Genomic DNA, 24,858 nt, shown 5'->3' on the forward strand with positions numbered 1-24,858 from the left:
ATCACCATAATTTTATCATCACCATCATCAACATTTTTACCGTTAAAATATCCACACATCACTGTTTTCATTCTTACCGATATCATCACTTTCATCATTTTCAACATTCATCTACTACAGTTTTTGTCGTGAACAGTATCATCACCATTACTTTTTATCGTCGTTATCATCATCTCCATCACCACTACCATGCATCACCCACTTCAGTGCAATGATGCGCTTTCCTTTTAATCTTGGCGCCACCAGACGATTTTACTCATCTTGTGGGACACTTCTTTTTGTGAAGTGATTAGGAACGATCCATCAACCCCTTCAACACAATAACGCTTTTTATACTCTATTCCTGTAAAATCTATACCACTCTATCTCTACTGTACAAAAGACCCGTTTTAGGGAATAGTCGGGGTCCTCGTGTACCTCAAAATGGATCCCGTGAGATTTGCTTGCCAAAAGCGATTTTTTTGTTTGAATCATATCTTTAGGGCATTAAGAGTCAAAAAAACTTAGGTGGCAATTTTACTTTTGGCTTTTGAGTTTTTTAGGGGGTGTCAAACCAGTGGCGCAGCCGGGGGGCCCCTTTGCCAAACAAAAGAAAGATATATGTTTTGGAGAAATGCTGGCAAGGACAGTGAAATATGTTCCGCTACATTCATAAAGTTTTCCTCGCCATTCATGCGAGGTTTTGTAGTGTGGTTGATGTAGTCGGCATTTTGTAGCATGTAGAATGTCTCTCTCTCTCTCTCTCTTCTCTTTCAGATATAATTGAAATCTAAGATGGCTTCCTTGTGTGTGGTTTGTGGAAAAGTCGCAGACGATAGGCATCCATTTGTGAAGAATGTCACACAGACGTCAACATCAAACCTCATAGACTATGCCCGTAAGCGAATGCAGTTTGGAGAAACACAGCTTGCTCCACTAGTTGAGAGGCTTGCCAGTTTGAATCTAACTGAGCTTGAACACCTACCTTACCATTCACAGTGCTACAAAGACATTGTGCATAAACGTATGTTGGAGAGAGCAGAGAAAAGGTTTCTTCAATCCTCATCAACAGAAGTGGTAAGACCAGCAAAAGTTGGGCGCCCTTCAACATCTAGAAAAACGTCTGCAAGTTCCAGCGAATTTCGTGCACACAGACGTGGAAGTAGCGAGACTAAGCAGAAAATATGTACATTTCTGTGCTCCAACCCAACAGAGGGCGACCTACACCTTGTGCAAACTGACATCATGGGAAAGCGTTTCATAAATATCAGAGACAAAACAACAGATGACAAAGTGAGATCTAGCTTATCACTTTTGCAGGCCCCAGGTGATGCTTCAGCGTATGAACTATGTTACCACAGAGATTGCTTGAGGAAGGCTGAAAGGCAGTGTGAATCTTTCCCACTGTATTCCTCAAAGATGGAAGAGAGTGTTGGGAAATGCATCGCAGACATCGACATTGTTAATGCTGTGAACTACTCATTGGCCAGTGGTGTCATATTGAATATGAATGAGATCAATGACGAGTACACCTCTTTGCTTAAAGAGAACGGTGTTCCACTGAGAAGCTTTCATTACAAAAAAGAGCTCAAACATTTGATCATGGAAAATATTCCAGGTGCGGAGTTTGTGAAGGCGAATCGCCAGAATGAAAGTGAGCAAGTGATGACCAGAAAAACTCTTGCCGCAGCTGTAGATAATGCAGCCCCACAAGGGACAGAAGAGGTTATGAAACGTGTCGCTGAAGTTGCCAAAGTTCTTAGAGGTGAATTGCTAAAACATCGAGACACCTGGCATTTCACTGGTAGCATGTCATATGTAAACCCACCTGTGGTTGCTTTCTTTCTTAAGCTGTTGCTGTTTGGCACAGAATTGAGAATGGTTTGTGACAAGCGAGATGATTCAGTGGGCAAAACTATTAGCGTTTTGTCACAGCTTCTCGTGCAAAATGTCAAAACAAGCAGGCAGGTCAAACGTGTGCCCAAATCAGACGTGGGGTTTGTGACAGGTACTCAAACACCGTTGTCAGTAGGTCTTGCGCTAAGCACGCACAACAAAGTTCGCAGTAAGGATCTTGTCAATCAACTATCAGGTCTACATATTGCAGCCAGTTACAAAAGTGTTATTGACCTCGAAAAGAGAGTCGAATGTGCTGTAGTGGAAAGGATGTCAGAAGCCGGAGGATATTGTCTGCCACAATTTGTCAAGAAGGGACAATCTGTATTTTTTGCGGTCGACAATATTGATTTTTTGGAAGCAACCTGCGATGGTCAAAACACTCTACATGGCACAGTTGTTGTCATGAATCAAAAAGATACCGTTGATGGCGAGCTTATTAACAAGCCCATGCAAATCCCAGCGAAAGCTACACCAACCAAGCAGCAAGTGGTCTATCATCGAGACGTTATTGTTGACCCAAAGCCAATCAAGTTCCCCTCATTCGTTTTTGACGCTCGTGTAGGTTTGTTGAAGAGATACAACAGCATGGATCGTGCGTGGATGCTGGCTTCTCATTTAGGTGTCAACACTCAGATGAATCCAAGAAAAAATTATGAATCTGAGCGGAAAATGATGATCAAGCAAGTGACGCGAATGAAGATACAGAAGAAAACCAGGCACCTGCAGCACCACAGGATCGAACAGAACAAACAACTCACAGTTTTACACCTTCAAAAACACAAGTTATGCCGACGTGGTCTGCAACGAATTCCCTACTCATGCAACTGGAAGATGTTGAGCCTTCGAAAACAAACAGCGAAGTCGTGGCTCCTCTCTTTCGTCAGGCACCCACAGATTATGCTACTCTGTACACTGTGTTATCATTGACACAAAACATTTCAGCTGTAGTGATGGGACCAGAACGTAAAACAGTCATCACCTTGGACCTAGACCTGTACAGAGAGAGCCATCAAACTTCAGTCTACCCAAAGGAACACGAACTGGGTGTTACGACCCGGTGAGCTCCACATATGCTTCGCAGCACTACACGCCTTGGGGAAGTACATAGAAGGAAGTGGACTTGACAGCATTGCTGTAGAGAAGGGCATCTATTCACCAACAACAATGCGCCAAATATTTGGCGGTAAGGCCTTCAAGCGTGGTGTGGAGTATCACATAGTGAATGCACTGGCATGCTACAAGCTGAGATTCGAGCAACTTACAAGTGTGAGCTCCCCAGAGTCTCTCACACAACAGTGCCAACAACTTCGAGAAGGCCTACACAGTCGTGACAAAGGATCCGTCAACATATTCAACAAAATATGTGACCAGTACTCCGAGACCATCGAGCCTGCCATGACGTTCAACAACGGAAGTGAAGTGGGTGACTTTCTCAAGTTGTACACAGATCAGGTTGAGTGTCTGCTAAACATCATTCGCGCATGCAGACAAGGTGATTGGGAGGAGTACTTGGCAGCACTTGATAACCAGATCAAGTACTTCTTTGCACATGATCTGTACAACTATGCTCGCTTAATGCCTCTGCACCTGGCTCAGATGAATGAGCTGAAGACACAGAGCCCAGAGACGTGGAAAGCATTACAGGATGGCGACTTCTGTGTCAACAAGACGGGAACACCATTCACCAACCTCTTCATTGATCAGACGCTGGAACAGGAAATTCGAGGGCTGAAGGTTGTGGGTGGAATTACAGGACTTACCCAAAACGAACAGGCTCTGAATCGCTTCCTGCTCACGACCCCAGAATTAAAACGGATCGTCACAGAGTTCCAACAACAATACTCATCAACGAAAGATACCACAGCAAATGAGCACTACCAACTAACAGGGAATGTCGGTCCTCGTATCGCGAACAATGCTGAGAAAATTCGTCGTGGAATTGAAGAGCACTGTGGTGGCTCGCCTTTTTCAAATGAGATGCCATTAGTGAATCTTGTGTCCATGATGGCCATACCAGATGCTGCCAAATCTGACATCCTGAACAGGAACAAAATTGGACAAGAGCGCTATGAGCAGTTTGTGACGTCCAGAATGACGAATGATTCCCCAGCATCACTTTGGGACAGGATTGAGAAACTAAATCTGAAAACCTTCAGTACTTGTTTCAAGAAAACCAGCATTGGTGTTGGGAACAAGGTTGTCAAACTGCGTGAGGATCGACAACTACTTGCTCGGTTCTTAGTTATCCAGCAGTCACGCCCGCAGCTAGTCGACAAACTAGCAGAGACCATTGGCAACTACGAGATGGCAGTAACACCAAGATCCCTCTTTGCCACTGATGGGACCCTGTTGATTCCTAGTGACAAGAGTTCGTTCATGAAGGAAATCGAGCTGTACTCCCCGCCAGCACGTGGTGATCAACAGGACACAGCCATATCTGATGGTCAGGCTTCCCCACCAGAACCAGGAGATCAATCCATCAGCACAAATCAAGAGGTAGAACAAATGCCACAGGTATTGGAGCGGTTGAGTGAGCAGACCATCGAGGATGAAATCGTCGAATCAGTCAACCAAGACAGAGTTATCATCATAGACGGACAGGCTGTTGTTCAGAGTATGACGAAAACACCTGAAATGGAGACAATTAGTGATTTAGGTGATGCATTCGTAAAACGAATCTACGGAATGACGAAGAAATATGCAGAGGGTAGAGTGATATTCGACAGATGCATCACAGCTTCCTTGAAGGAAAAGACACGAGCCAAACGAGCTGGTTCTACACATCCTGTGAAGTTTTTCATACAAGGTCAAATGAGCATTCGCAATGCTACTATGAAGATGCTGCTTTCCCACAGTGACACAAAGGCCCAGCTAACAGAATACCTTGGCAAAAGACTGCTGTCTCATTTTGCAGAGAACGACAGAGGCTTTGTTGTCGCTTATGGGACATCAACATTTGGCAACAAAGATGACTTGTTTGATCACAATCTTTCGACTCACAATCACGAGGAGGCCGACACACAAATCTCTCTTCATGTCATGGATGCTTCTACACATAGTACTTCAATGAGAGACATTTACATGTGGTCACCAGAAACGGATGTTTTCTTGTTGCTGATCGACCTTGTTGCAACTTGTTCGATACCTGGCTCTGTGATTTTGTTGACTGGTAGGGAGAAATTCTACAGAAGAATTGATGTCAAGGAAAGATGTGCTGCAATAGGGCCAGAAAAATCAAAAGCTCTGGTTGGATTACACAACTTCACAGGTGCCGATTGGGATGGAAAGTTCTTCAACATTTCCAAGAAGGCGTGGATTGCGAAGTTTCTGGCACTGGCACCAAACGATGACATTATTGAGCCTTTGCAAAGATTTGGGTCAATCATCACACCCGATGAACTAGTACTGAAGCACATGGAACGCTTTGTGTGCAATGTGTACTCCAGCAAATCAGCATGCACCACTATGGCAGAACTGCGATGGGAGCTTTTTAGGACCAAGAACTTCAAAGGAGAAAAGCTTCACCTACAGAACACCCTCAAACCGCACATCATGAGAGCAAACTTCATCTCCTGGCGAGACAAGTCATACAAAGAACCAAGACCAACTATTCCCCACCCGAAGGACAATGGATGGGAACAACAAGAAGATGGGAAACTTCAGCCAGTCAAGTGCCTCGGCAAGCCAGCCCCACAAGCAGTGATGGAGCTTGTCAAGTGTGGCTGCAAAGGATCATGTCATGAGAAGCCAAACTGTTCTTGTCACAAGAATGGCCTGTCCTGCACTGCACTCTGCAAATGTTCGGACTGCGGAAACATCCCTGACTATAGGATCATGCATGACGAAGATCTATAAAACTACACAGCACACATATCACACCTACGATCTTGTACATAGTTGTACTGTACACTCATTTTGTCACTTTAAATAGTTACAAATTCCGTTTGCAAGTTTTGATACAAGACGTGCTCAACTTAGGTTGTAATGTTATTTGTTATGATTCACAATACAGATGTAAACTTTCTGGTAACTATTATGGTAGCCATTTTTAATTTTGACCATTAATACTAGGTCAGCAATCTAGTGTTACTCTAAATTGTTCTTCTGTTTTAAAATAACCCAAACTCTGCTACTTAAATGATGTCGCTATGTGCATTTAACCAAATTATAGCCGAAAATCAATTTTGGGCCATCTTGGATTTTGGGATCGAAATGATGTTGAAATGTAAAATGGACATCAAATTTGAAATTGTCATGTTGAAATACCCCCCAAAAAATATATTTACACATGATTCTAGGTGCTTTGGTTCAAAACTTAATTTTCACGAGATGACGTCGGCGGCCATTTTAAATTTTGCCTCCTTAAAAACTAAAAAGCCAAAAGTAAAATTGCCACCTAGGATTTTCTGACTACTAATACCCTAAAGATATGATTCAAACAAAAAAATCGCTTTTGGCGAGCAAATCTCACGGGATTACACGAGGAACCTTACTAGAATGTCTTTCTGTTCTGTGGCGTGTTTTCGTGACCTGAATAAAATCGTCCGCCGTCATCCAGAATAAAGAGCAAAGTTGGTCATCAGCAGTCCAGAGGGTTACACTGGGGCCTTTAACCCCTTCCACCCGATGACGTTATTTTCTATCATCAGTCTTATCACCTCCAGACGATTTTATTCAGATGAGGACACTGTCTTAGATCTGGTGGGGTTGGGTACTGCCTCCAATAATCCCCTTCACTACAGGACGTTTCTATTAAGCTGAATAAAATCGTCAGGAGACAGTGGGAATAAAATGAAAAAAAACGGAATCAAGAGGTTGACACTTTTTAAGTCGCGGCGCGTTTTACAGAGCCAATAAATAATTACAAAATAAAAAATAAATAAATAAATAACAGTTTGGATACAGTGTAAAATAGAGTCCAAAGTTTAATTCGAAAAGTTACTCCTAAATGTCGCTTCCTTAAAAAAAATAATAATAAATAAAAACCTGCCGCATGATTACCTTTCCAGAATCTATGTGAAAAAAAATAAAAATAAAAACTGACCCGTGATTACCTTTCCAGATATCAATAAGCCAATCGACCAGGGCGGACAATATTGGGAGTGACCTTTATTGTTACTGCCTCTACTACAGGTTATGATGATTAAAAAAATGTGATGATGATGATGATGAAGATAATGATGATGAAGATAATGATGATGGCGATGATGATGTTGATCAGGAGGAGGACCAGGACAAATAATAATGCTTAATATTACTACTATGACTTATGCCATCACGATAATTAACAGTCTCATCCTAATCATCACCATCATCATCATTACTGAGGTTAGTGAGACAAGGAGGAGAAAAACATTAAAGTTGACTAAGAATGTACTGAAAAATGCTATGTTCGACTGGGTGAAGAACTGGAGTCAAGGTTTGGAACTGAACGATTCTGCAAACAGTGCATGGACTCTCTCTCTCTCTCTGACAGGCAAACACGGGCATAAAAGACAGCAAGGCCCATCCTGTCCACGTAATAACAGACTAGGAAGTAAAGGTCATTGATACAGAACAAGAAAAATGTTATGAAATGGCAAAAGCTTTATACAATGAACATTAAAAAAGAACAACGACAAACAGCATTATATATATTTTTTCTTAATGCAAGAAAGAAGGCACCAACGGCCAGGGGCCCGCTAACCGTTCCTTCCAAGAAGTATGTTTTAAATTATGAACAACAGTAACACTACTACTATTACTACAACTACTTGTAGCAGCAGCAGCAGCAGCAGCGGCAGAAGCGGCGGCGGCGGAGGCGGCAGCAGCAGCAGCGGCGGCGGCGGAGGCGGCAGCAGCAGCAGCAGCAGCAATAGTAGTAGTAGTAGTAGTAGTAGTAGTAGCAGCAGAAGTAATAGTAGTAGTAGTAGTAGTAGTAATCATAATAGTAATAGTAATAATAATAATAATAATAATAATAATAATAATAATAATAATACACCACTATACCAACAACAACATCATCATCAACAAATACAACAATTACAGCTACTACTACTACTACTACTACTACTACTCCTACTATTATTACTAAACTTAATGAGAATTTAAGAGCCAATTGTATTAATAAAACGCCCATTATTTTCATCACTAATGGCAATATTGTAGCAATCCAGAGTATGTAATTTGCATAATAAACAACCGCGACTGACTCATTATTTACACACAAACAATCATCGGCGGGTTATTATCACCAATCTATTGTTTATTACCTCATTGTTAATCTGAATGACCTTCCTATTGTCCTTCTAATAAGCTGAAATGTTTATCTATCTATCTATCTGTAATTCTCTCTCTCTCTCTCTCTCTCTCTCTTACTGCCTACCTACCCATCTGCACTTCAGTTTTCTGTTTACTTTTTCCTCCAGTTACTGTACTTGTGTTGTCTTTTCATCTATCAACCTATCTATCTACCTATCTATCTCTATCTATATCTACCTACCTACCTAACTTTATTACATTAATCTAGAATTCATTTTCGCTCTACTTTTTCTTCCATTTATTCTACTTAGTGTCATTTCATCAATCTTTTTCTTTCAATCTATTTATCTATCTATCAATCTGTCTATCTACCTCAGACCATATCATTTTTTCCTTACCTCAGTGTCATTAATCTATTTGCCCTGTTATTGGTTCTAATATATAGTGACCCCATGTCTATCAATCTATCTATCTATTGACCTTTCTCGTTTCAATGCTGCCTCTTCTAGTAACCATCTACCCTACCTTTGTAACTACTGATGTTTCTTATGTATTCTACTTTTATTCTACTTACTTTCTACTCTCTATACATTAAACTTGCTTCTGTCCATCTATCTACTGATCTTTCTACTCCCATCTATCTACTTATCTTTCTACTGTCCATCTATCTACTGACTTTTCCACTATCTACCATTCTACTGTCTATTTATCTACTAACCTTTCAATGCTCTCATGACCTTTCTGTCCCTTATCTATTAACCTTTACATGGTCCTGATATATCAATGGATTTTTCTTACTACTACTATTACCACTACTACTACTGCAACCACACACACACACACACACACACACACACACACACACACACACACACACACACACACACACGCACAATTTTTCCACTATCCTATCTACCTTCCATTTATCTAGTGATCTTCCTAGTTTCTATCTACTGACTCTTCTACTGCCTATCTATCTAATGCCCTATTTCACTGTCCATCTACAACTTGTTAATCTCTCCACTACCACTCTAATCTTATTCAAATGATTTTCCTGTCTTCATTCTTCCATTTTCCTAATTCTTTCTTCGACTGTCCTGTCTTTTCATCATCATTTTCCCTCTTAATAATCTTTCTGTATCTTTCCCACATTATTTCCTCTTCCATTCTCTATGCATATCTAATTCTACAGTTTCGTTTTTTCTTCCACTTTTTTTTTCTTTTTTCTAATCCCCCTGTTAACCCTTTCCCCGCCACGGATGCACAATGGTACTTAGGCGATATTCAGACGGTTTTATTCGGGAGGATAATTCGGCCAACTAATGAATCAACCCCTTCAATTAGGTGACGTTACTTCACGATTTTATTCGGCTAAGGAGGGTTTGGTGGCCGGGTGGAGGGAATCTTCTTCTTTACTATCCTTGTCTTACTCTAGTATTTTCGTCATTTCTACTGGGGCTGCCTATCACATGAGCAAACTGACCTACTACAATTATCCTCCCTTTTTTATTATAATTAGTCGTGAAGCGGTTATTGAAGGGCATATGTAGTCTCTTTAATTCCAACAGTTTCCCCTAAAAGCTGAAAAAAAAAATGTCTAGAGGTAACACGAAGAAAAAACGTCATGGGATTAAAAGGGTTAATGGAGACACATTTCAAGCCTATGACAGCTTAATTTTCCCTTCAGCTGAGGAAAATCGTCCTAGCTAGAAATAAGCGAAATGATTTAGTGAGTTTAAAGATGATATGGTTATTCTTCTTCCTCTTCTATTTCCCTTTTCTATTATGATTTCCTTATTTCATTATTTTCTCTCTCTTTCAATTTCCTCTCCCTCCGTATTTTCTTTTTCTACTCTCTGTTTTTCTCCTCGTTCTTTTTCCTTCTTGTTTTTTTCACTTCCAATCCAATATCATTTTTCCTTACCCAATCTATTTTTCTTTTTCTATTAATTTCTCCATTCCCATTTTTCTCAATCTTTTATCCTCCAGCTCTCTCACTGTTTCCTTCCTCCTTATATTCAATCTTTTCTCAATTACGCCTCTCTCCCTCTTTATTATCAATCTTTCCTCGATAATTATATCTTCCTTCCATCTTCCTCCCCGTTTATTTTACTTCTTCTTTCAACTTTCCCTCCCTTCCTTCATTTATATATATATATATATATATATATATATATATATTCTTTATTTGTTCATTCATCCTTTTTCCAACTTACTATTTCTCCAGTTCTTTCACTTTTTCCTCCCTCCTTGGTACTTTATTTCTCTCCAATCTTTCCTCACTTCCTTTCTTCCTTTGTGATTCTTCTTTTCTTTTTCTTTTTGCATTAGATCCTCCTTGTAATTCTCCAGATCACGTTTTCTTTTTTTCCAGGTAAAGGCATACGATTTTCTTCACCTGAGTGAGGTACAGGAGTCTGATAATTAATATTGTACCATTAACTCGTTCATGGTTGGGACAAGTTAAGTGTTCTGTTCCACCTAACACTGGACGATTTTATTCAGCTACATGAGTTATGGAAGTCGGGGTGGTGTATTTCTCCACCACCATCTCCTCTCTCTCTCTCTCTCTCTCTCTCTCTTTTCTCTCCGTACTGGTACACTTCATATTTTTCCACTTGCTCCTTTGGTTTTTCAACCTCTCCTTCGTGTTTTATGGAGTATTTCTCTTCTCCCTCTTTATACCATAACACTTTTCTCCTCATTCTCTCTAATCCTTCTTCCATGTTTCCCTCCATTCGACCATTTTTTCCTTCCCTCCCTCGTTACGTTCAAGTCCTTCCTCTCTTCTTTTACCCTCTTTTTCCATTCAATTTACCCGATTTATTTACTCTCTTCAATAACCATTCCCTTCCTCCTTACGTTTTTTCTCTTCCCTTCCCTTCCCTTCTCTTCTCTCTTCCCTCTTTTTTTATATTTTTCCCTTTTATTTCTACATACATTTTTTTCCTTCTTATCCTCCCTCCTCTCCAAGCATTTTCCGCCCCTCTTTAGAGACCCCAAAGGCGCAACTACTGTGATTAATTTCTTTGTACTGTGTATATGTACAGTAGTTATGTATGTACGTATGAATGTATGTATGTATGTATGTATAATGTCTTTGTACTGTATATACGTACAGTATGTATGTATGTACGTATGAATGTATGTATGTATGTATTTTTTTTTAATGCAAGGAAGAAGGAACCAATGGCGAGGAGCCCGCAAATTGTTCCCTCCAAGAAAAAACGAAAACATGTATGCAGAGGGCCAAATTCAAGATCTGTTCAATTCGAGATGCCTGGACACACTGTGTTCGAAAGACTGGAGATTATTGGCAGTAGGAAATACAGACAGAGGGAGACGATTCCGGAGTTGACCCGTTGCATCCATGAAGGATGGGGGTAACGGTTAACTCTTACATTAGAGAGTTGGACAGAAAAGGGATGAGAGTTTGTTACTAAACGGGTGCTACGCGCCCGCCGCTGTGGTGGAAGGATACAGACAGACAATTCAGCGGAGCAGTGACCATTGAAGTAGCGACAGAAAAAAGATAAAGATGCAGCAGTGCAGAGGTAGAAGGAAGCCAGCAACATGAGGAGAGCTAATGAGACGAAAAGCCTTTGACTCCACCTTGTTGAGAAGAGGTGTATGTGGGGAGCATCCCCACACATGAGAGTTGTGTGTGTGTTAAAAATATATAATGAATGTTTGATCAGATAAAAATTGGCACATACATTATACGTGGTAGCTGAAAAAAGTGCTTCGATTTTGGTTTACATAATATATATCGATGATCAGTCACAAGCGGTGGTCAAAGTTCCGGCTAGGCTTCCCTGTGCTCTCTCCCAACGTTACTTTCTTCTTACTTTCTTCCTATCTTCTTCACTTCTCTCTTCCTATTATCTTCATTTCTCTCGTCTTGTTGTCTTCATTTCTCTCTTCCCATTTTTTACATTTCTCTCTTCCTGTTATTATCTCCATCCTTCATTTCCACTCTCGCCCACCAGAGGACTCACCTCCTCCCATAATCCACATATTTTCCCTCCCCAGTTACCGTCCATGTCGGTGACTCATTTGTTATATTTATCGGACTGTTTATTGGTAGTTGACCCTGGCCCATTATCGGTGCGGCTAATGGTAATGGACACGCTGGCGGGCCTATTATGACGGACAAGGGCAAATAATGAAATATTTAATGGGTGGAGCCGAATATACCACTAATAGTGGAGAATTATTTTTGCTCTCTCCCCCCCCCTTCCACCCTCATATCCTCCTCCTTTCACTTTCTCTCTCTCTGTATCTATTTATCTATATATATATATATATATATATATATATATATATATATATATATATATATTAGTATATATATTAGTATACATACTGTACACTTATCTCTCTATCCATCCATCCATCTATCTATCACATATGCATCCATCCATCTATCTATCACATATGCATCCATCTATCTACGTACCTACATATGGATCCATCTATTTACATTTGTATTTATCTATCTCTATATCCATCTGCCAGTAACTGCATAACTATATGTGTTACATGATCTTCCCATCAATCGTCTCCAGCATCTACCCAATTCATTTACCTTTTTCAATTAACCTGTCCGTCACCCAACACGCTTCACGTTTCCATTATTATGGCGAATGTGTAACTCAAATTACACATGCTTTGGCAGCCAGCCCATTAACTGTCCCGAACCACTCCCAAACATTAATTTTCCACTATACTGAACTTTTTTTCCTCTGACCCTTGAAGTACGACGATGTCATTTTGCATTCCCTTCGAGTTGGCACCAAAGGACTTTAACAGTTTTAGGAAACTCAAATCCCTTCACTGACAACTAGACGTCTTCCTTAAGCTGAATGAAACCGTCTGAAGGTAACAAGAATACATTAAGAAAAACGTCTTTGTAGTGAAGGGATAGCGTGCCGTCCATTCACCCATTATTATTCCCCACTATCTACTGACACCACAACGACATACATCATCCCCCTTACCAAGGATATTCCACTTCACTCATCATATCCATTAACACCCTTATACCTCTCCATTTGCTACAGACGCCACGTTGACATATATCCCTCCCTTCATCTAACACACTTCACTACCATACCATTAACACCCATTATTTTTTCCTATTACATAGACACATCACCCCTACTTAGACTCTGTCAGTTACCAGACACTCCGATTCACTCACCATTTCCATTAACAATGATTTCAATCCCCATTACATACAGATGCCACTATGACAGTATACCATTCCCCTTGCCTAACACACTCCACCCCAATTCCATTAACACCCATTATTTCTCTCCATCACATACAGAATCCACAACTCTTCCCAGTATACCCTGTCCCTTATCCTCCACTCCACTCACCCTTTCCATCAACGTACAGCTGTGCTCATTAATCCTCTTACACATCTGGGGCTCTGAACCAATGAAGCGAATTACAACCCTTCCAATCCTCCTGAACACCACCAGTAAAGTCATAATTCTATGCAAAGTAACGTTAATTTTAGATACATGTGTACATTTCAGCCACTGTTTTACCTACTAATTACAGACGCCTAACCACTTAATCATTAACTACTTCAGTAGGCTGGCATGTTTATTTTGGCTTGCTCTAGGGAGGTCTTGGTACAAACGAGATATAACTCTTGATCAAGAGGTCCTACATACAGGTAAAGGAACACAGACGTAGAGGCTAAAAACAGAGTGATCGGTGAGAGGGATTACAAACACTCGTTCATCGTTCAAGCCTTCCAAATACCCAGCTCCCTCCATTCCTACTCCACCTTTTTCACTTTGACAATACCCGTGAGGCAGAACCACTGTGCTGACTGTCAAGGATGTCGCGAAATCCAGGTCAGGTGCATCTTTTACACACGTCATACACTCTGTCTACCCTTTGTCATTTTTTCCTTCCACACTGCCTATACTACACTCTCCCCCTCTCACACCTACCATCCAATACCTATCCTGTTCTTATGGTGCCTCTTTAAGTATAACTACATTTGTCTAAAGGGAAGAGTCGGTATTACCATGGAGCTACTAACAAATTACTACATTGTCGTCATAATAGGGAATAAATAAACAGATCACCTTGCATCTTAATATGCAGAAAAAACACACTGCTCATATTACATTCGCTATAAATTTGGTTCATTATGGTCAACCTCTGCCTGTTTCTCAAGTGCAATGAACGTTTATTTCTATTCTCAGTGCTCGCTGTTGTATTATTCCTGGAGTATCCAATTACCCGCTGAAAAAGTCCTATTATGCTTACGATGTTACTATCATTTTGGGAAGAACTGCACCCACCTCTCACACAAACAGCTCCCTCCCAGCCACTCACTCTCTTAATTTAACTCTCTCTCTCTCTCTCTCTCTCCCTCTCTCTCCGTACCTGTATATGGGCATCCCAGTGTGTCCATTGTAGAAGAGCACTAGTATGGGGTAGTCTCCAGGGCTGGGCGCCATCACGTTACAGGGAAGCAGAGCAGTGCCACCCTCCACCACACGCACCACTACCAGGTGATCTGCGGAGGAAGGTCAGGTCAGGTCAGGTCACGCTCGGTAAGAGAAATACTGACTGATTAGAGAAAGGGACAAGTAAGGGCAGGCGCCATGAGACTTTATAAAAACCGCGATGTTCTTCATAACTTAGGCCTTTCATCCTGTGGCGGGTTGTTTATATGCTACCCTGGTAATGTATGCATGGCCATTATATCATCTCGTTACTACAGATGCTTCCCCAAGTTTTATCCCATACACGCATTACACCTTCCATTTCGCAAAGGGTGGATGTAAACCTGAGGCGAGTGGCGCTAGGTACCTACACAAGGATAGGAACTCTAACTACGATCTTCAATACAAGCAGCACAGGTATCAATGATGCCTGTTTAGTCTAAGTTCCGCAAAATTGTTTGGAGATCGTAAGGCAGAAAAATGATAACTCTGAGCGGCTGCTGGTGTGTCAACGCAACATGGTGCATAAAATTCTACGCACTAATTCACACACACACACACACACACACACACACACACACACACACACACACACACATACACACACACGCGCGCATCAATACAGTTACAATGACTGTTGCTTTACAAAACGAATGACATAATTAAAACATAATATACTGCTTAATGGCCAACAGTGAGTGAGTTATTATCCTATCCACGTCTCAGAGAAGAAGTAAACATGTTATCCCAATACGAATCAATATCAAAAGAGCATTGTTCAAAATTCTTCGTTAGTTTTCATACTGTGTGACACTGACAGTGGTAGCGTGTGCCTGTTTTAGCTTCCGCAATTTAGTGATGAACATTTTTTTTCGTTAATTTTTCCTACAACAAGACAAATCCACTTACCGAAGAGATGACCTTTCGAACAAGAGAGGTTAAACAGAAATTTTATTAACTTAACCCATTCCTACTAAAATTCTTTCCTGGGGTGAATGAAATCGTCTGAATGTAGCAAAATTAAAATATTGATATTAATCTTAAGTGGTGTAAACTGAGAAGCAGCGAATAATTATATAACCTGAAGCACTAGATTAATTTATGTTGCGTTATGTTAATTAGGCTACGTTTTATTATGTAAGGTTAGGTTTATATTTGTTTACATTATCCTCTTAGGTCAGGCTATGTTGTGTTACGTTAGGCTGTGTGTGTGTTCTATATGTTATGTTATATTTCGTTATGTTATGTTTAGGTTATTATTTTGTTAGGTTAGGCTATGTTATGTTGCGCTATGTTATATATACTGTACACTTATGCTTGCTATGTTATGCTATTTCACTGCACGTTAGGTCAGGCCATGAATTAAACTGAACAATGTAACATGAAGGGAGCAAGATAAGGGTCATATTTTCCCAACGATATGTGACCTAAAATGCGGGGTCAGGTGTGAGGGGATGTGCAGGTGTGTAATTAGGAAGGCAGGTGTGTGTTCGTGTGGCAGGGAGGACATGGATGGAGGGAATGAGAGAAATACGAGAGAAAGGGGCGAGGAAAGAGTAAAGAGAGGTATTAAGGGGGAGGAAATGGTAGGAGCGGTGAGGAATTGTGTGTGTGTGTGTGTGTGTGTGTGTGTGTGTGTGTGTGTGTGTGTGTGAGAGAGAGAGAGAGAGAGAGAGAGAGAGAGAGAGAGAATTATGAATCAATAAAAAAAATAAGCATAAAAAAAATTAACACTAAAGCACACAGGGTCGTGGGCTTCAGGTATCAATGAGTGTGAGATATCAGAGTAATACAATCTCTCTCTCTCTCTCTCTCTCTCTCTCTCTCTCTCTCTCTCTCTCTCTCTCTCTCTCTCTCTCCGTATTCGTGCTACAGCCGAATTATTTCCTTCTCTTTTTTTTTCTCCTTTACTTTTTGCTGAGGGAAGTTCTGGCACTTATAGAATTAAAAATCCATCTTAATTCACGTTTTCACCGCCGTGGACTCTGTGGTATTTCAGTCAGGATAACATCGAATGGTTCTTTTAGCTGAAGGAAAGGTCGCGGTCATATGGCTAATTTCTTCACTATGTAGGCGCGATTTTTACCATTTCTGTTACCCACGGATGATTTTACTTAGCTTGAGAGAGAGAGAGAGAGAGAGAGAGAACTGGAGAGGTTACATTTGGTTTCCACTAATCCCCTGGTGCCGTTGAGGGATGCCTTCACGTGGTGGCACCAATATAACCACAAGACTTCATGGCCCGGTCATACAAGAATCCGTCACCTCGCTCCCTATCCCGCCCAAAGGAGGATGGTGGAGTACAGAAGGGCAATTTCACCCTTCAGTCCACCGGGTTGAAATTTGCGATGAACCAAGGGCTGCAACTCCCCTACACTAAGCCAGGCCTCCCTCGCGCTGGATCAAATTATCTTCTTCGTAGTCAAAATAAAATATACTAAAAGCAAAAAAATGCAAAGAAAACACAATGATCTCATACCGAACAAAAAAAGAAGAAAAAAGAAAAGAAAATCGACTCACTTCTTCCCATCCCAACACAAAATGTACGCGCCAAGAATGATTCAAATCAGTTCATTCATCTGTTAGATAACACCTAGCCATGAACTTTGACCTTTTCCCGTGACGTTGACCTTTGCCTGACCTGCACCACACTGAATCACTTCCCAGGAGATGCATGAGGTAAGAGATATTTTGTTCACCCATTCAATCCAGTGACGGCCTTTTCTACTTCCTGCTTGCTACCTCCAGACGTTTATATTTGACTACGGAAAGGTCTCTCGAATGCATGGGGTTCATGACGGCTCAATCTAACTCTCACAGTTCGAAAATTCTCCCGTAAGCTGAATAAAAGCGTCTGAAAGTAGCAAGAATAAGAAAAATACGGTAACGGACTGAAGGGAAAAAACAAAAACTCGATAACAGTGGCTACTCCTTCCGTGTCGCTAAAAAGTTGTCCGTCACTGCGAAACACACACACACACACACACACACACACACACACACACACACACACACACACACACACACACACACACACACACACAAATTTACCTGTCACTACGGTGGTATACGCTTTGCTTTCGTCCTGTCCCATAAAGTTTCCAGGTCGATTTTCAGTAATGGAATGTGTTTGTTCTTCCTCACTTTTTTCGTGGCAGTTTCCCTTACATGGCTTCGTGGGTGGATACAAGCTTTGTTCTTTGCTGTCTGTATATAATTTTGGAAAGCGTAGACAGCAGCAATTTATACTTTCCATCTTAGCTTCGCGGAGAGTTTCGTCATTTTACAGCTTATTTCCCCTACCTCGATGATATGACAACACTACGGCACTATATCCTTGCCCCAACACTTCTCTGCGACTAAAATTATATTCCAATGTTAATAACCTTTACAGCTCGGCATTCAAGAGAGATGTATGGCAATGTTAAGCCAAATTAAAGTGGAGAGAGTATAGTATAGTACAACCCGCTTGCCTATTGCTGTTGCCCTCTTTTGTCTTGTTTTAAGCTTATGAGAGAGGACAATAAAACAGCAAACATGTAAGGGGTGGAGGAAAGAGAGAGGCTGGAGAAAAGATGAAATAGAGAAGGGAGAGAAAAGAGGAGAGAGGCAGGAGAGGAGAGGAAGGAGATAGACGCGAGAGGAAGGGAAGGGTGAGGTACAAGAAGTAGGAGAGGGGAGGGAAATGGAAAGAAATAGACAGGAAAGGGGGAAGCAAAAAAGAAAGAGGGAGAATAGGAGAGGTAAAGATGAAAGATATAAACATGAAAGGAGAGGAAAAAGGAAAGAGAAGAGAAAACAAGAAAAACAAAAAAGAGAGTGGCAGAAGAGAACAGGAAAAAGGAAAGATAGAGGAGTGGAAGCGAGAGAGACGAATGAGAGGAAATATGAGAGAGGGAGAGAGGGACACCAATTAGAGGAGTGTTGGTTCAGCATCACCTGGCCTCCTCCCATCCCCTCACCTCTCTCTCTCTCTCTCTCTCTCTCTCTCTCTCTCTCTCTCTCTCTCTCTCTCTCTCTCTCTCTCTCTCTCTTTTAACATCCATTCTACTATCCCTGTCTCTTCGTACCCTCCTCTCGCAATTACAGGTCTCTCTCTCTCTCTCTCTCTCTCTCTCTCTCTCTCTCTCTCTCTCTCTCAACATCCATTCTACTGTCTCTCCCTTCGTACCCTCCTCTCGCAATGACATGCCTCTCTCTCTCTCTCTCTCTCTCTCTCTCTCTCTCTCTCATCTTACAGCACCCTTCCAGCTCTCACTCTTTCCACCTGCTCTCAGTCCTACAGCCTCCTTGTCGTCTCATTTTCCCTCTCACTATTGCCACCCCCCCCCACTCTCTCTCCCTCCCTCCCATTCTGTCCTTCCACTCTCTCTCTCTCTCTCTCTCTCTCTCTCTCTCTCTCTCTCTCTCTCTCATGACCTCCACTACTCTCTTGGTACCTTGTAGACTAACCTCTTTATTTCCCCCCCCCTCCCTTCCCCCAACCCACAAGGAGAAAAAGGATGGGAGAAACAAGATAGGCAACATCACTCTTCCCCTCCCCCCCCCTCTCTCTCTCCAAGCTTTACCAGTCTTCTTTCCACTCATGCCTTTACTCTCACTTCACTCATATTTCCTCTGTCCATGCTTCCCTTCTCCTGGGTAGTTCTCTCTCCATTCCTACCTTCTCTCCATCTTTCCCCTCCATTTTTCCCTCTCCTATTGTCTCTGTTCCCCTCTCCTCTTCCTCATTGCTTCCCTCACCCCTCTTCCATCGATTCTTAACTCTTCTTCCCCCTCCTCTTTGCCCTTTCTCCTCTTCCTCAACCCTTATCCTTTCCCCTCCAACTCTTCCTACTTCACTTTCTCCCATTTTCAACCACCCTCTTATTCCCCCTCTTCATTCCTCCTTTCGCATTCCCTCCAGTCCCCTCTCCCTATCCCCTTCCCTCCTGTCCTAGTCCTCTTTCCCTCCCTCTCTCCTCCTCTCTACACTCTTCCCCTTCCATTATATCTCCTCCCTCTATATCCCATTTTCCATCTACCCCTCATCTAATCCACCCTCCACTCCTCTTTTCCTGCCCTCCTATCCCATCCCTCTTCTTCTCCCTCCCTCCCCATACCCTCTGCCAAGTAAACACACAACAGTAAACATCCAGAACAGCAGCAAATACCCGCAACAAACACACAGACAATAAACATCAACAAAGAGTATCAGTAACCCTTCTATATTTTTCCTTTCCTTTCGGCAGTTATTATTTCCCGGAGCTATATCGATAACGCTTTTCTTTTTCCCTCAGTACTATTGGTCGATTATACATACACACACACACACACACACACATATATATATATATATATAGAGAGAGAGAGAGAGAGAGAGAGAGAGAGAGAGAGAGAGAGAGAGCGACCTACGTCACTGAAACTATAGTTTGCTTTACAGCTAATATTTCAAAGTTATGCAATAAAACTTCAGTTAATTTAGTTTCTTTCGACAGATAATATTATCTTCAGAAAGTATCAATATCTGTACATTTCTTATCTCTTGGACATCGTTAGTATCAACCGAAAAAAAAAAAAAAGAGTAAAATTTCATATTTTTTTCTTTGGCAATTATTAAATCTCGAACCTGTATTCATAACCCTTCTAATAATTTTTTCTTATTCAATACATTAAATTAGTGAATCTTGAGATCGATAATACTACAGAAAATTTCTATCCTTTCCAAAATTATTGAAACAATCGCAATTTGGGGCCAAATGCTCATGGCCCGCCAAAATATGTTGTTGGATAAGGTACAACTTACCTACAGTACATATCAGATTAAAGAAAAATCCCCTCCCACCCTTTAAAAAAAAAATCTACGGAATTCAGTCTACGCGTTTCGCTAAAAGTCAATCCATATTCAAGACTATGATGGCGGCTGGTGTTCGGTCCTCACCAAAAGTGATAGGTTTCTGCTCATCCACACAGTTGCTATTTCCTGAAGGTTTGGTGAAAAATCGTCCATAAATTTTCGAGATATGTTGGGAACACACACACACACACACACACACACACACACACACACACACACACCGATAAAAACTATATGGCCTTGCCTTGCTAAAGGTTGGCGAAGATAACACCTCAATAATACAAGACCAATATATTATTAACACTAATAATTTCCTTTTCTCCTCGACAGTTAATTATGTCTCGAAACTAGTCATGCGGGAAGGAAAAAAATCCGACAATGAGCAGAAAATTCACATTAACTTCCAGCGAACATGACGAAATGGAATGGAAATCAACGGTAAATATAGTCCAAATGTTATAAAAAAATACGAAGAGTCGGCCGTTGGGAGGGGTAGGGGAGGGAATGTTTGGAAGTTAATGAAAGAGGTCCCGTGATTGGTCTATCAAAACACCTCGCACCCAATCAAATGTTTCTCCTATTACGTTATTGCCATTTACCTTCATTTACCAATTCCAATAATATTTTTCCCTTCGTATTTAGCATTATCGGGAACTGTGATATATTACCCGCTGAGGCAATATCGAAATTTTAGTCCCCAAAATGGTGCATGTGTGGACCGCATCAAAAAGGCGTTTATTACAGCAAAATTGAAAATAATAAAAGGGTAATATCCGGTATCAAGCGCACACAGAGTTGCCAGTTTGCTTATTATCAAAGGTATATCAAGGGCGAGGGAAATTGGGTGTCAGGCCAGTAATACACGGGAGGCTGGTGAGGCGGGTGTAGCTGAGAGGTGCTGGGGGGGAGAAGGGGGGGGGAAAGGCTGGGATTTAGTGGTACTAGGAGTTGATGAGGGTAAGGAATGAGAAGGGTTGGGGAAGTGAGAAAGACGGATACGAAAAAGGTGCAAGGGATAGGGAGAGGAGAGCGGCTGGGGAAAGGGGATAGGATGGATCTGAGTGGTGTTAGAGGCTGACGATGGGAGGGACTGAGAGGGGATAGGGGTTATGAGTGGGGGACTGGGACAGAGGAAGATGGGTGGGAGTTGGGGAGAAAAAAGGAAGGAGGTGGCGGACACACGAAAGGAAGAAGGACAGGGACAGGAATACTAACAGAAAGAGGGCGAGGAACAGAGAAAAAATGAAAAAGGCAGAGAAAAGTAAAACGGACGGGGAAAGGTGCGTTAGGCTGGGATTTAATGGTTGCTGATGATGGAAGTGGACAGGGAAAATGAGCAATAACAGGAAAAATGAGAGAGAGAGAGAGAGAGAGAGAGAGAGAGAGAGAGAGAGAGAGAGAGAGAGAGAGAGAGAGAGGAGGAGGAGGGGAAGAACAGAGGAGGCTGAATAGGGGTGAAGAATGGGATGCGAAGGAGGGTAGGGAAAAAAAGTGATAAATGAGATAGGAAGTAATGAGACTGGGGGGAAGGGAAAAAGGGCGAGAAGAGAGAAGCTGAGATTTAATAGTGCTAGGAGTTGATGCGTGGGGGATGAGGGGGACTGAGGCAGGTAGGACAGGTAAAAGTGATGGATAAGGAGACGGGGCAAGGGATTAGGGAGCATGAAGGAAGGATTGAGGGAACTGGAAGGGAGGGATGTGTGATGGACGGAGGCTGGGGGAGAAAATGGGAGGGGATAGGGGATAGGGATGAGGGTTGAGGTGAGAGGTGGAAAGGGGTTATGAGGAAAGTGAATGAGGTCACAGGTGTGGAGGTAGTACGAGAAGGGAATGGGAAGAAACTGAGAGGTGTTTGGAATTCAATTAGTGAGAGAGAGAGAGAGAGAGAGGGGGGGGGAGGTGGCTAGGATAAAGTGATGCTAGGCGTGATGAGAGGAGAACTTACGAGCTAGGAGAAAGAAAAAATTGTGAGAGATTATAAGCAAGATTAAAGATTAGAGCAACTTTAGCGGAGATTAGGAGGCTGTGAGCAAAGATGAGAAGCTGAGGTGTGGCTGAGGTGTGTGTGTGTGTGTGTGTGTGTGTGTGTGTGTGTGTGTGTGTGTGTGTGTGTGTGTGTGTGTGTGTGTGTACTGAAAGCGAGACACACACACACACACACACACACACGCACAGAGAGAGAGAGAGAGAGAGAGAGAGAGAGACTGAAAACTAAGGTGTGGGGATATAAAAGGAGTGGAAGATGAGGAGGCCAAGGAGAAAGGTGAGAGGTGCTAGGGGAGGAGGAGAGTACTAGGTGAAGGGAGAGAGGTTGAGGGCTAGGTGCTGGGAAGGGGGGGGGACTGGAGAGATAAGGGGAAGGCTAGGAGGAAAAGGAAAAGAGGAAAAAGCTGGCCAAGGGAAGGGTAATGCGTGAGATAAGGGATATCACTGGTGCTCTCTCTCTCTCTCTCTCTCTCTCTCTCTCTCTCTCTCTCTCTCTCTTCTATATATCCCTCATAATTTCCATTCTGTCTGTCTGTCTGTCTGTCTCTCTCTCTCTCTCTCATTATCCATCTGCTATTTTTACTTACCTACGACCTTCATAATTTCCAGTCTCTCTCTCTCTCTCTCTCTCTCTCTCTCTCTCTCAATCAATCAATACAACAACCTCCCGGAATACTGTACTGTATGTTGTAAGTAGAAGTTTAATGACCAATTCCGAAAGCACGTTAAGTCACCGTAAGTCAACTATTGGCATTATATTGTCACCACTGCATCATCCCACTCTCTGTACCCCTTCACCCTGAGTCTTCAATGGGCTCTCACAAATATATGGCTACTTTATTAACTTTACGAGAGCACCTTAGTAGTACAAGAGGCTCAATAAAGGCTGTATCTAAAGTCATCCAGTTAAAAATGGTCTCCTAAAACTGAATTAAATCGTCTGGGGATAAGAATGAAATGGAGAAAAACATCTGGGGATAAGAATGAAATAAAGAAAAACAATCTAAATGAAGAGGTTGAAGGACAGTTCATCTAGAGCAGTGGTTCCCAAACCGGGGGCCATGGCCCCCTTGGGGGCCATATATCAGAATATAGGGGGCCATAACCTGAACCGAAGGAGTTTAGCGAGTAGGTAGTCAGTGGAGAGAACTTACACAGGTTCAGTACAGGTTTGTGCAATGCTTTGCTGCCAGTGATTTTTTTTTTATTGCTGAATCAGCTTTTCGCAATAATGCAATTTTTAATTACTCTAAGTAAGGATTTTTTTAATGTACATTTTATTATTCCTTTAGTACCATTTCAAAAATTATATAAGATTCAGCTAAGACAAAATACACATTTCTTTATTAATACTTAACAAAAGAAAAAATGACAAATGGAATCAATAAAATTCCAGGATTTGCTGGAGTGATTTTTATATGGACATGATGAGTGTAGGACTGTAGTGTAGACAGTCACTGTAGTCATGGGTTATGGTTGGGGAAGGGGGGCCATGGACAAGGATCATGTATGAAAAGTGGGTAACGACCAGAAAAAGTTTGGGAACCACTGATCTAGAGAGTATGTACTATTTATACTGGGTTATTCAGATAGTTGTAATAATATAGAGGTATGTAAAAAAAAAAAAAAAAAAAAAAAAAAAAGGTTTGTTTTATGGATTGTGTGGTCTGCGTACGTACAGCATGTTTCTTCCTCTGTCTGTCTGTCTGTCTGTCTGTCTGTCTGTCTCTCTCTCTCTCTCTCTCTCTCTCTCTCTCTCCACAATTTCCTCCTCAGTTTTCTTCATCTACAGCCTTTTCCTCCGTTGCTAACTTTCCTTCTTCCCTGTCTCTCATTGTCTAATTCCTCCCTTTCCCTCCTTTCCTCAGCAGTTCCACCCAGTAGGATCCTTCCCTCTTTCATTCCTCTTACCCTCTTCCTCCAACACATCTTCCTCACCATTCCACTTCACCGTAATTCAATCCTCTATTCTCTCAGTTCCCCCTTCATTCACTCATTTCAGTCTCTTTCCCTCTCATCCTCCCCTTTCCCCGCTCACTCAACTCTATCCATCCCATCCCCTTCCATGTTTTCTCATTTTTACCACTTCTCTCCCTCTCTCTTCGCTTCCTCCCTCCTCTCTTCCTTTCTATTATTCTCCCACTTTACGTCCTCTCTCCTCTCTTCATTCCTTTCATTATCTCTCCCATCTGTCTCCCACTTCACTTCCTCTCTCCTTTCTTACCTTCCATTCCCACTAACTCGTTCCATCTCTCCTACCCCCTCTCGTCACATCCTCCCACTCAATGCCCTCTCCTCTCCCTCCCTCTCCCTCTCACCTCCCTCCCTCCCTCTCCAATTAACTCCTCTAGCTTTCATCTCTGTTCCTTTCATTTCCTACAATCAGTTTTTCCCTCTGCCTTCTCATCGTTTTCTCCCTCCTTCCCTATTTCATTTACT

At 41.9% G+C, this 24,858-nt stretch overlaps 1 protein-coding gene across 1 annotated transcript in view; it reads right to left on the reverse strand.

Moving 5' to 3' along the window:
• LOC145413988 (protein turtle homolog B-like) overlaps positions 1-24,858 on the reverse strand; it is a 178,483-nt gene that overhangs the window by 153,190 nt on the left and 435 nt on the right. Inside the window, exon 2 of the mRNA XM_080283560.1 lies at positions 14,536-14,668. Coding sequence (XP_080139686.1) covers positions 14,536-14,668 — 133 coding nt within the window. The remainder of the gene's footprint in view (positions 1-14,535; positions 14,669-24,858) is intronic.

Source organism: Coenobita brevimanus, chromosome 98 (assembly GCF_032717465.1).
Source record: "Coenobita brevimanus isolate Jiangsu-jjx chromosome 98, ASM3271746v2, whole genome shotgun sequence".
In the NCBI taxonomy this organism is placed as follows: Eukaryota; Metazoa; Arthropoda; class Malacostraca; order Decapoda; family Coenobitidae; genus Coenobita; species Coenobita brevimanus.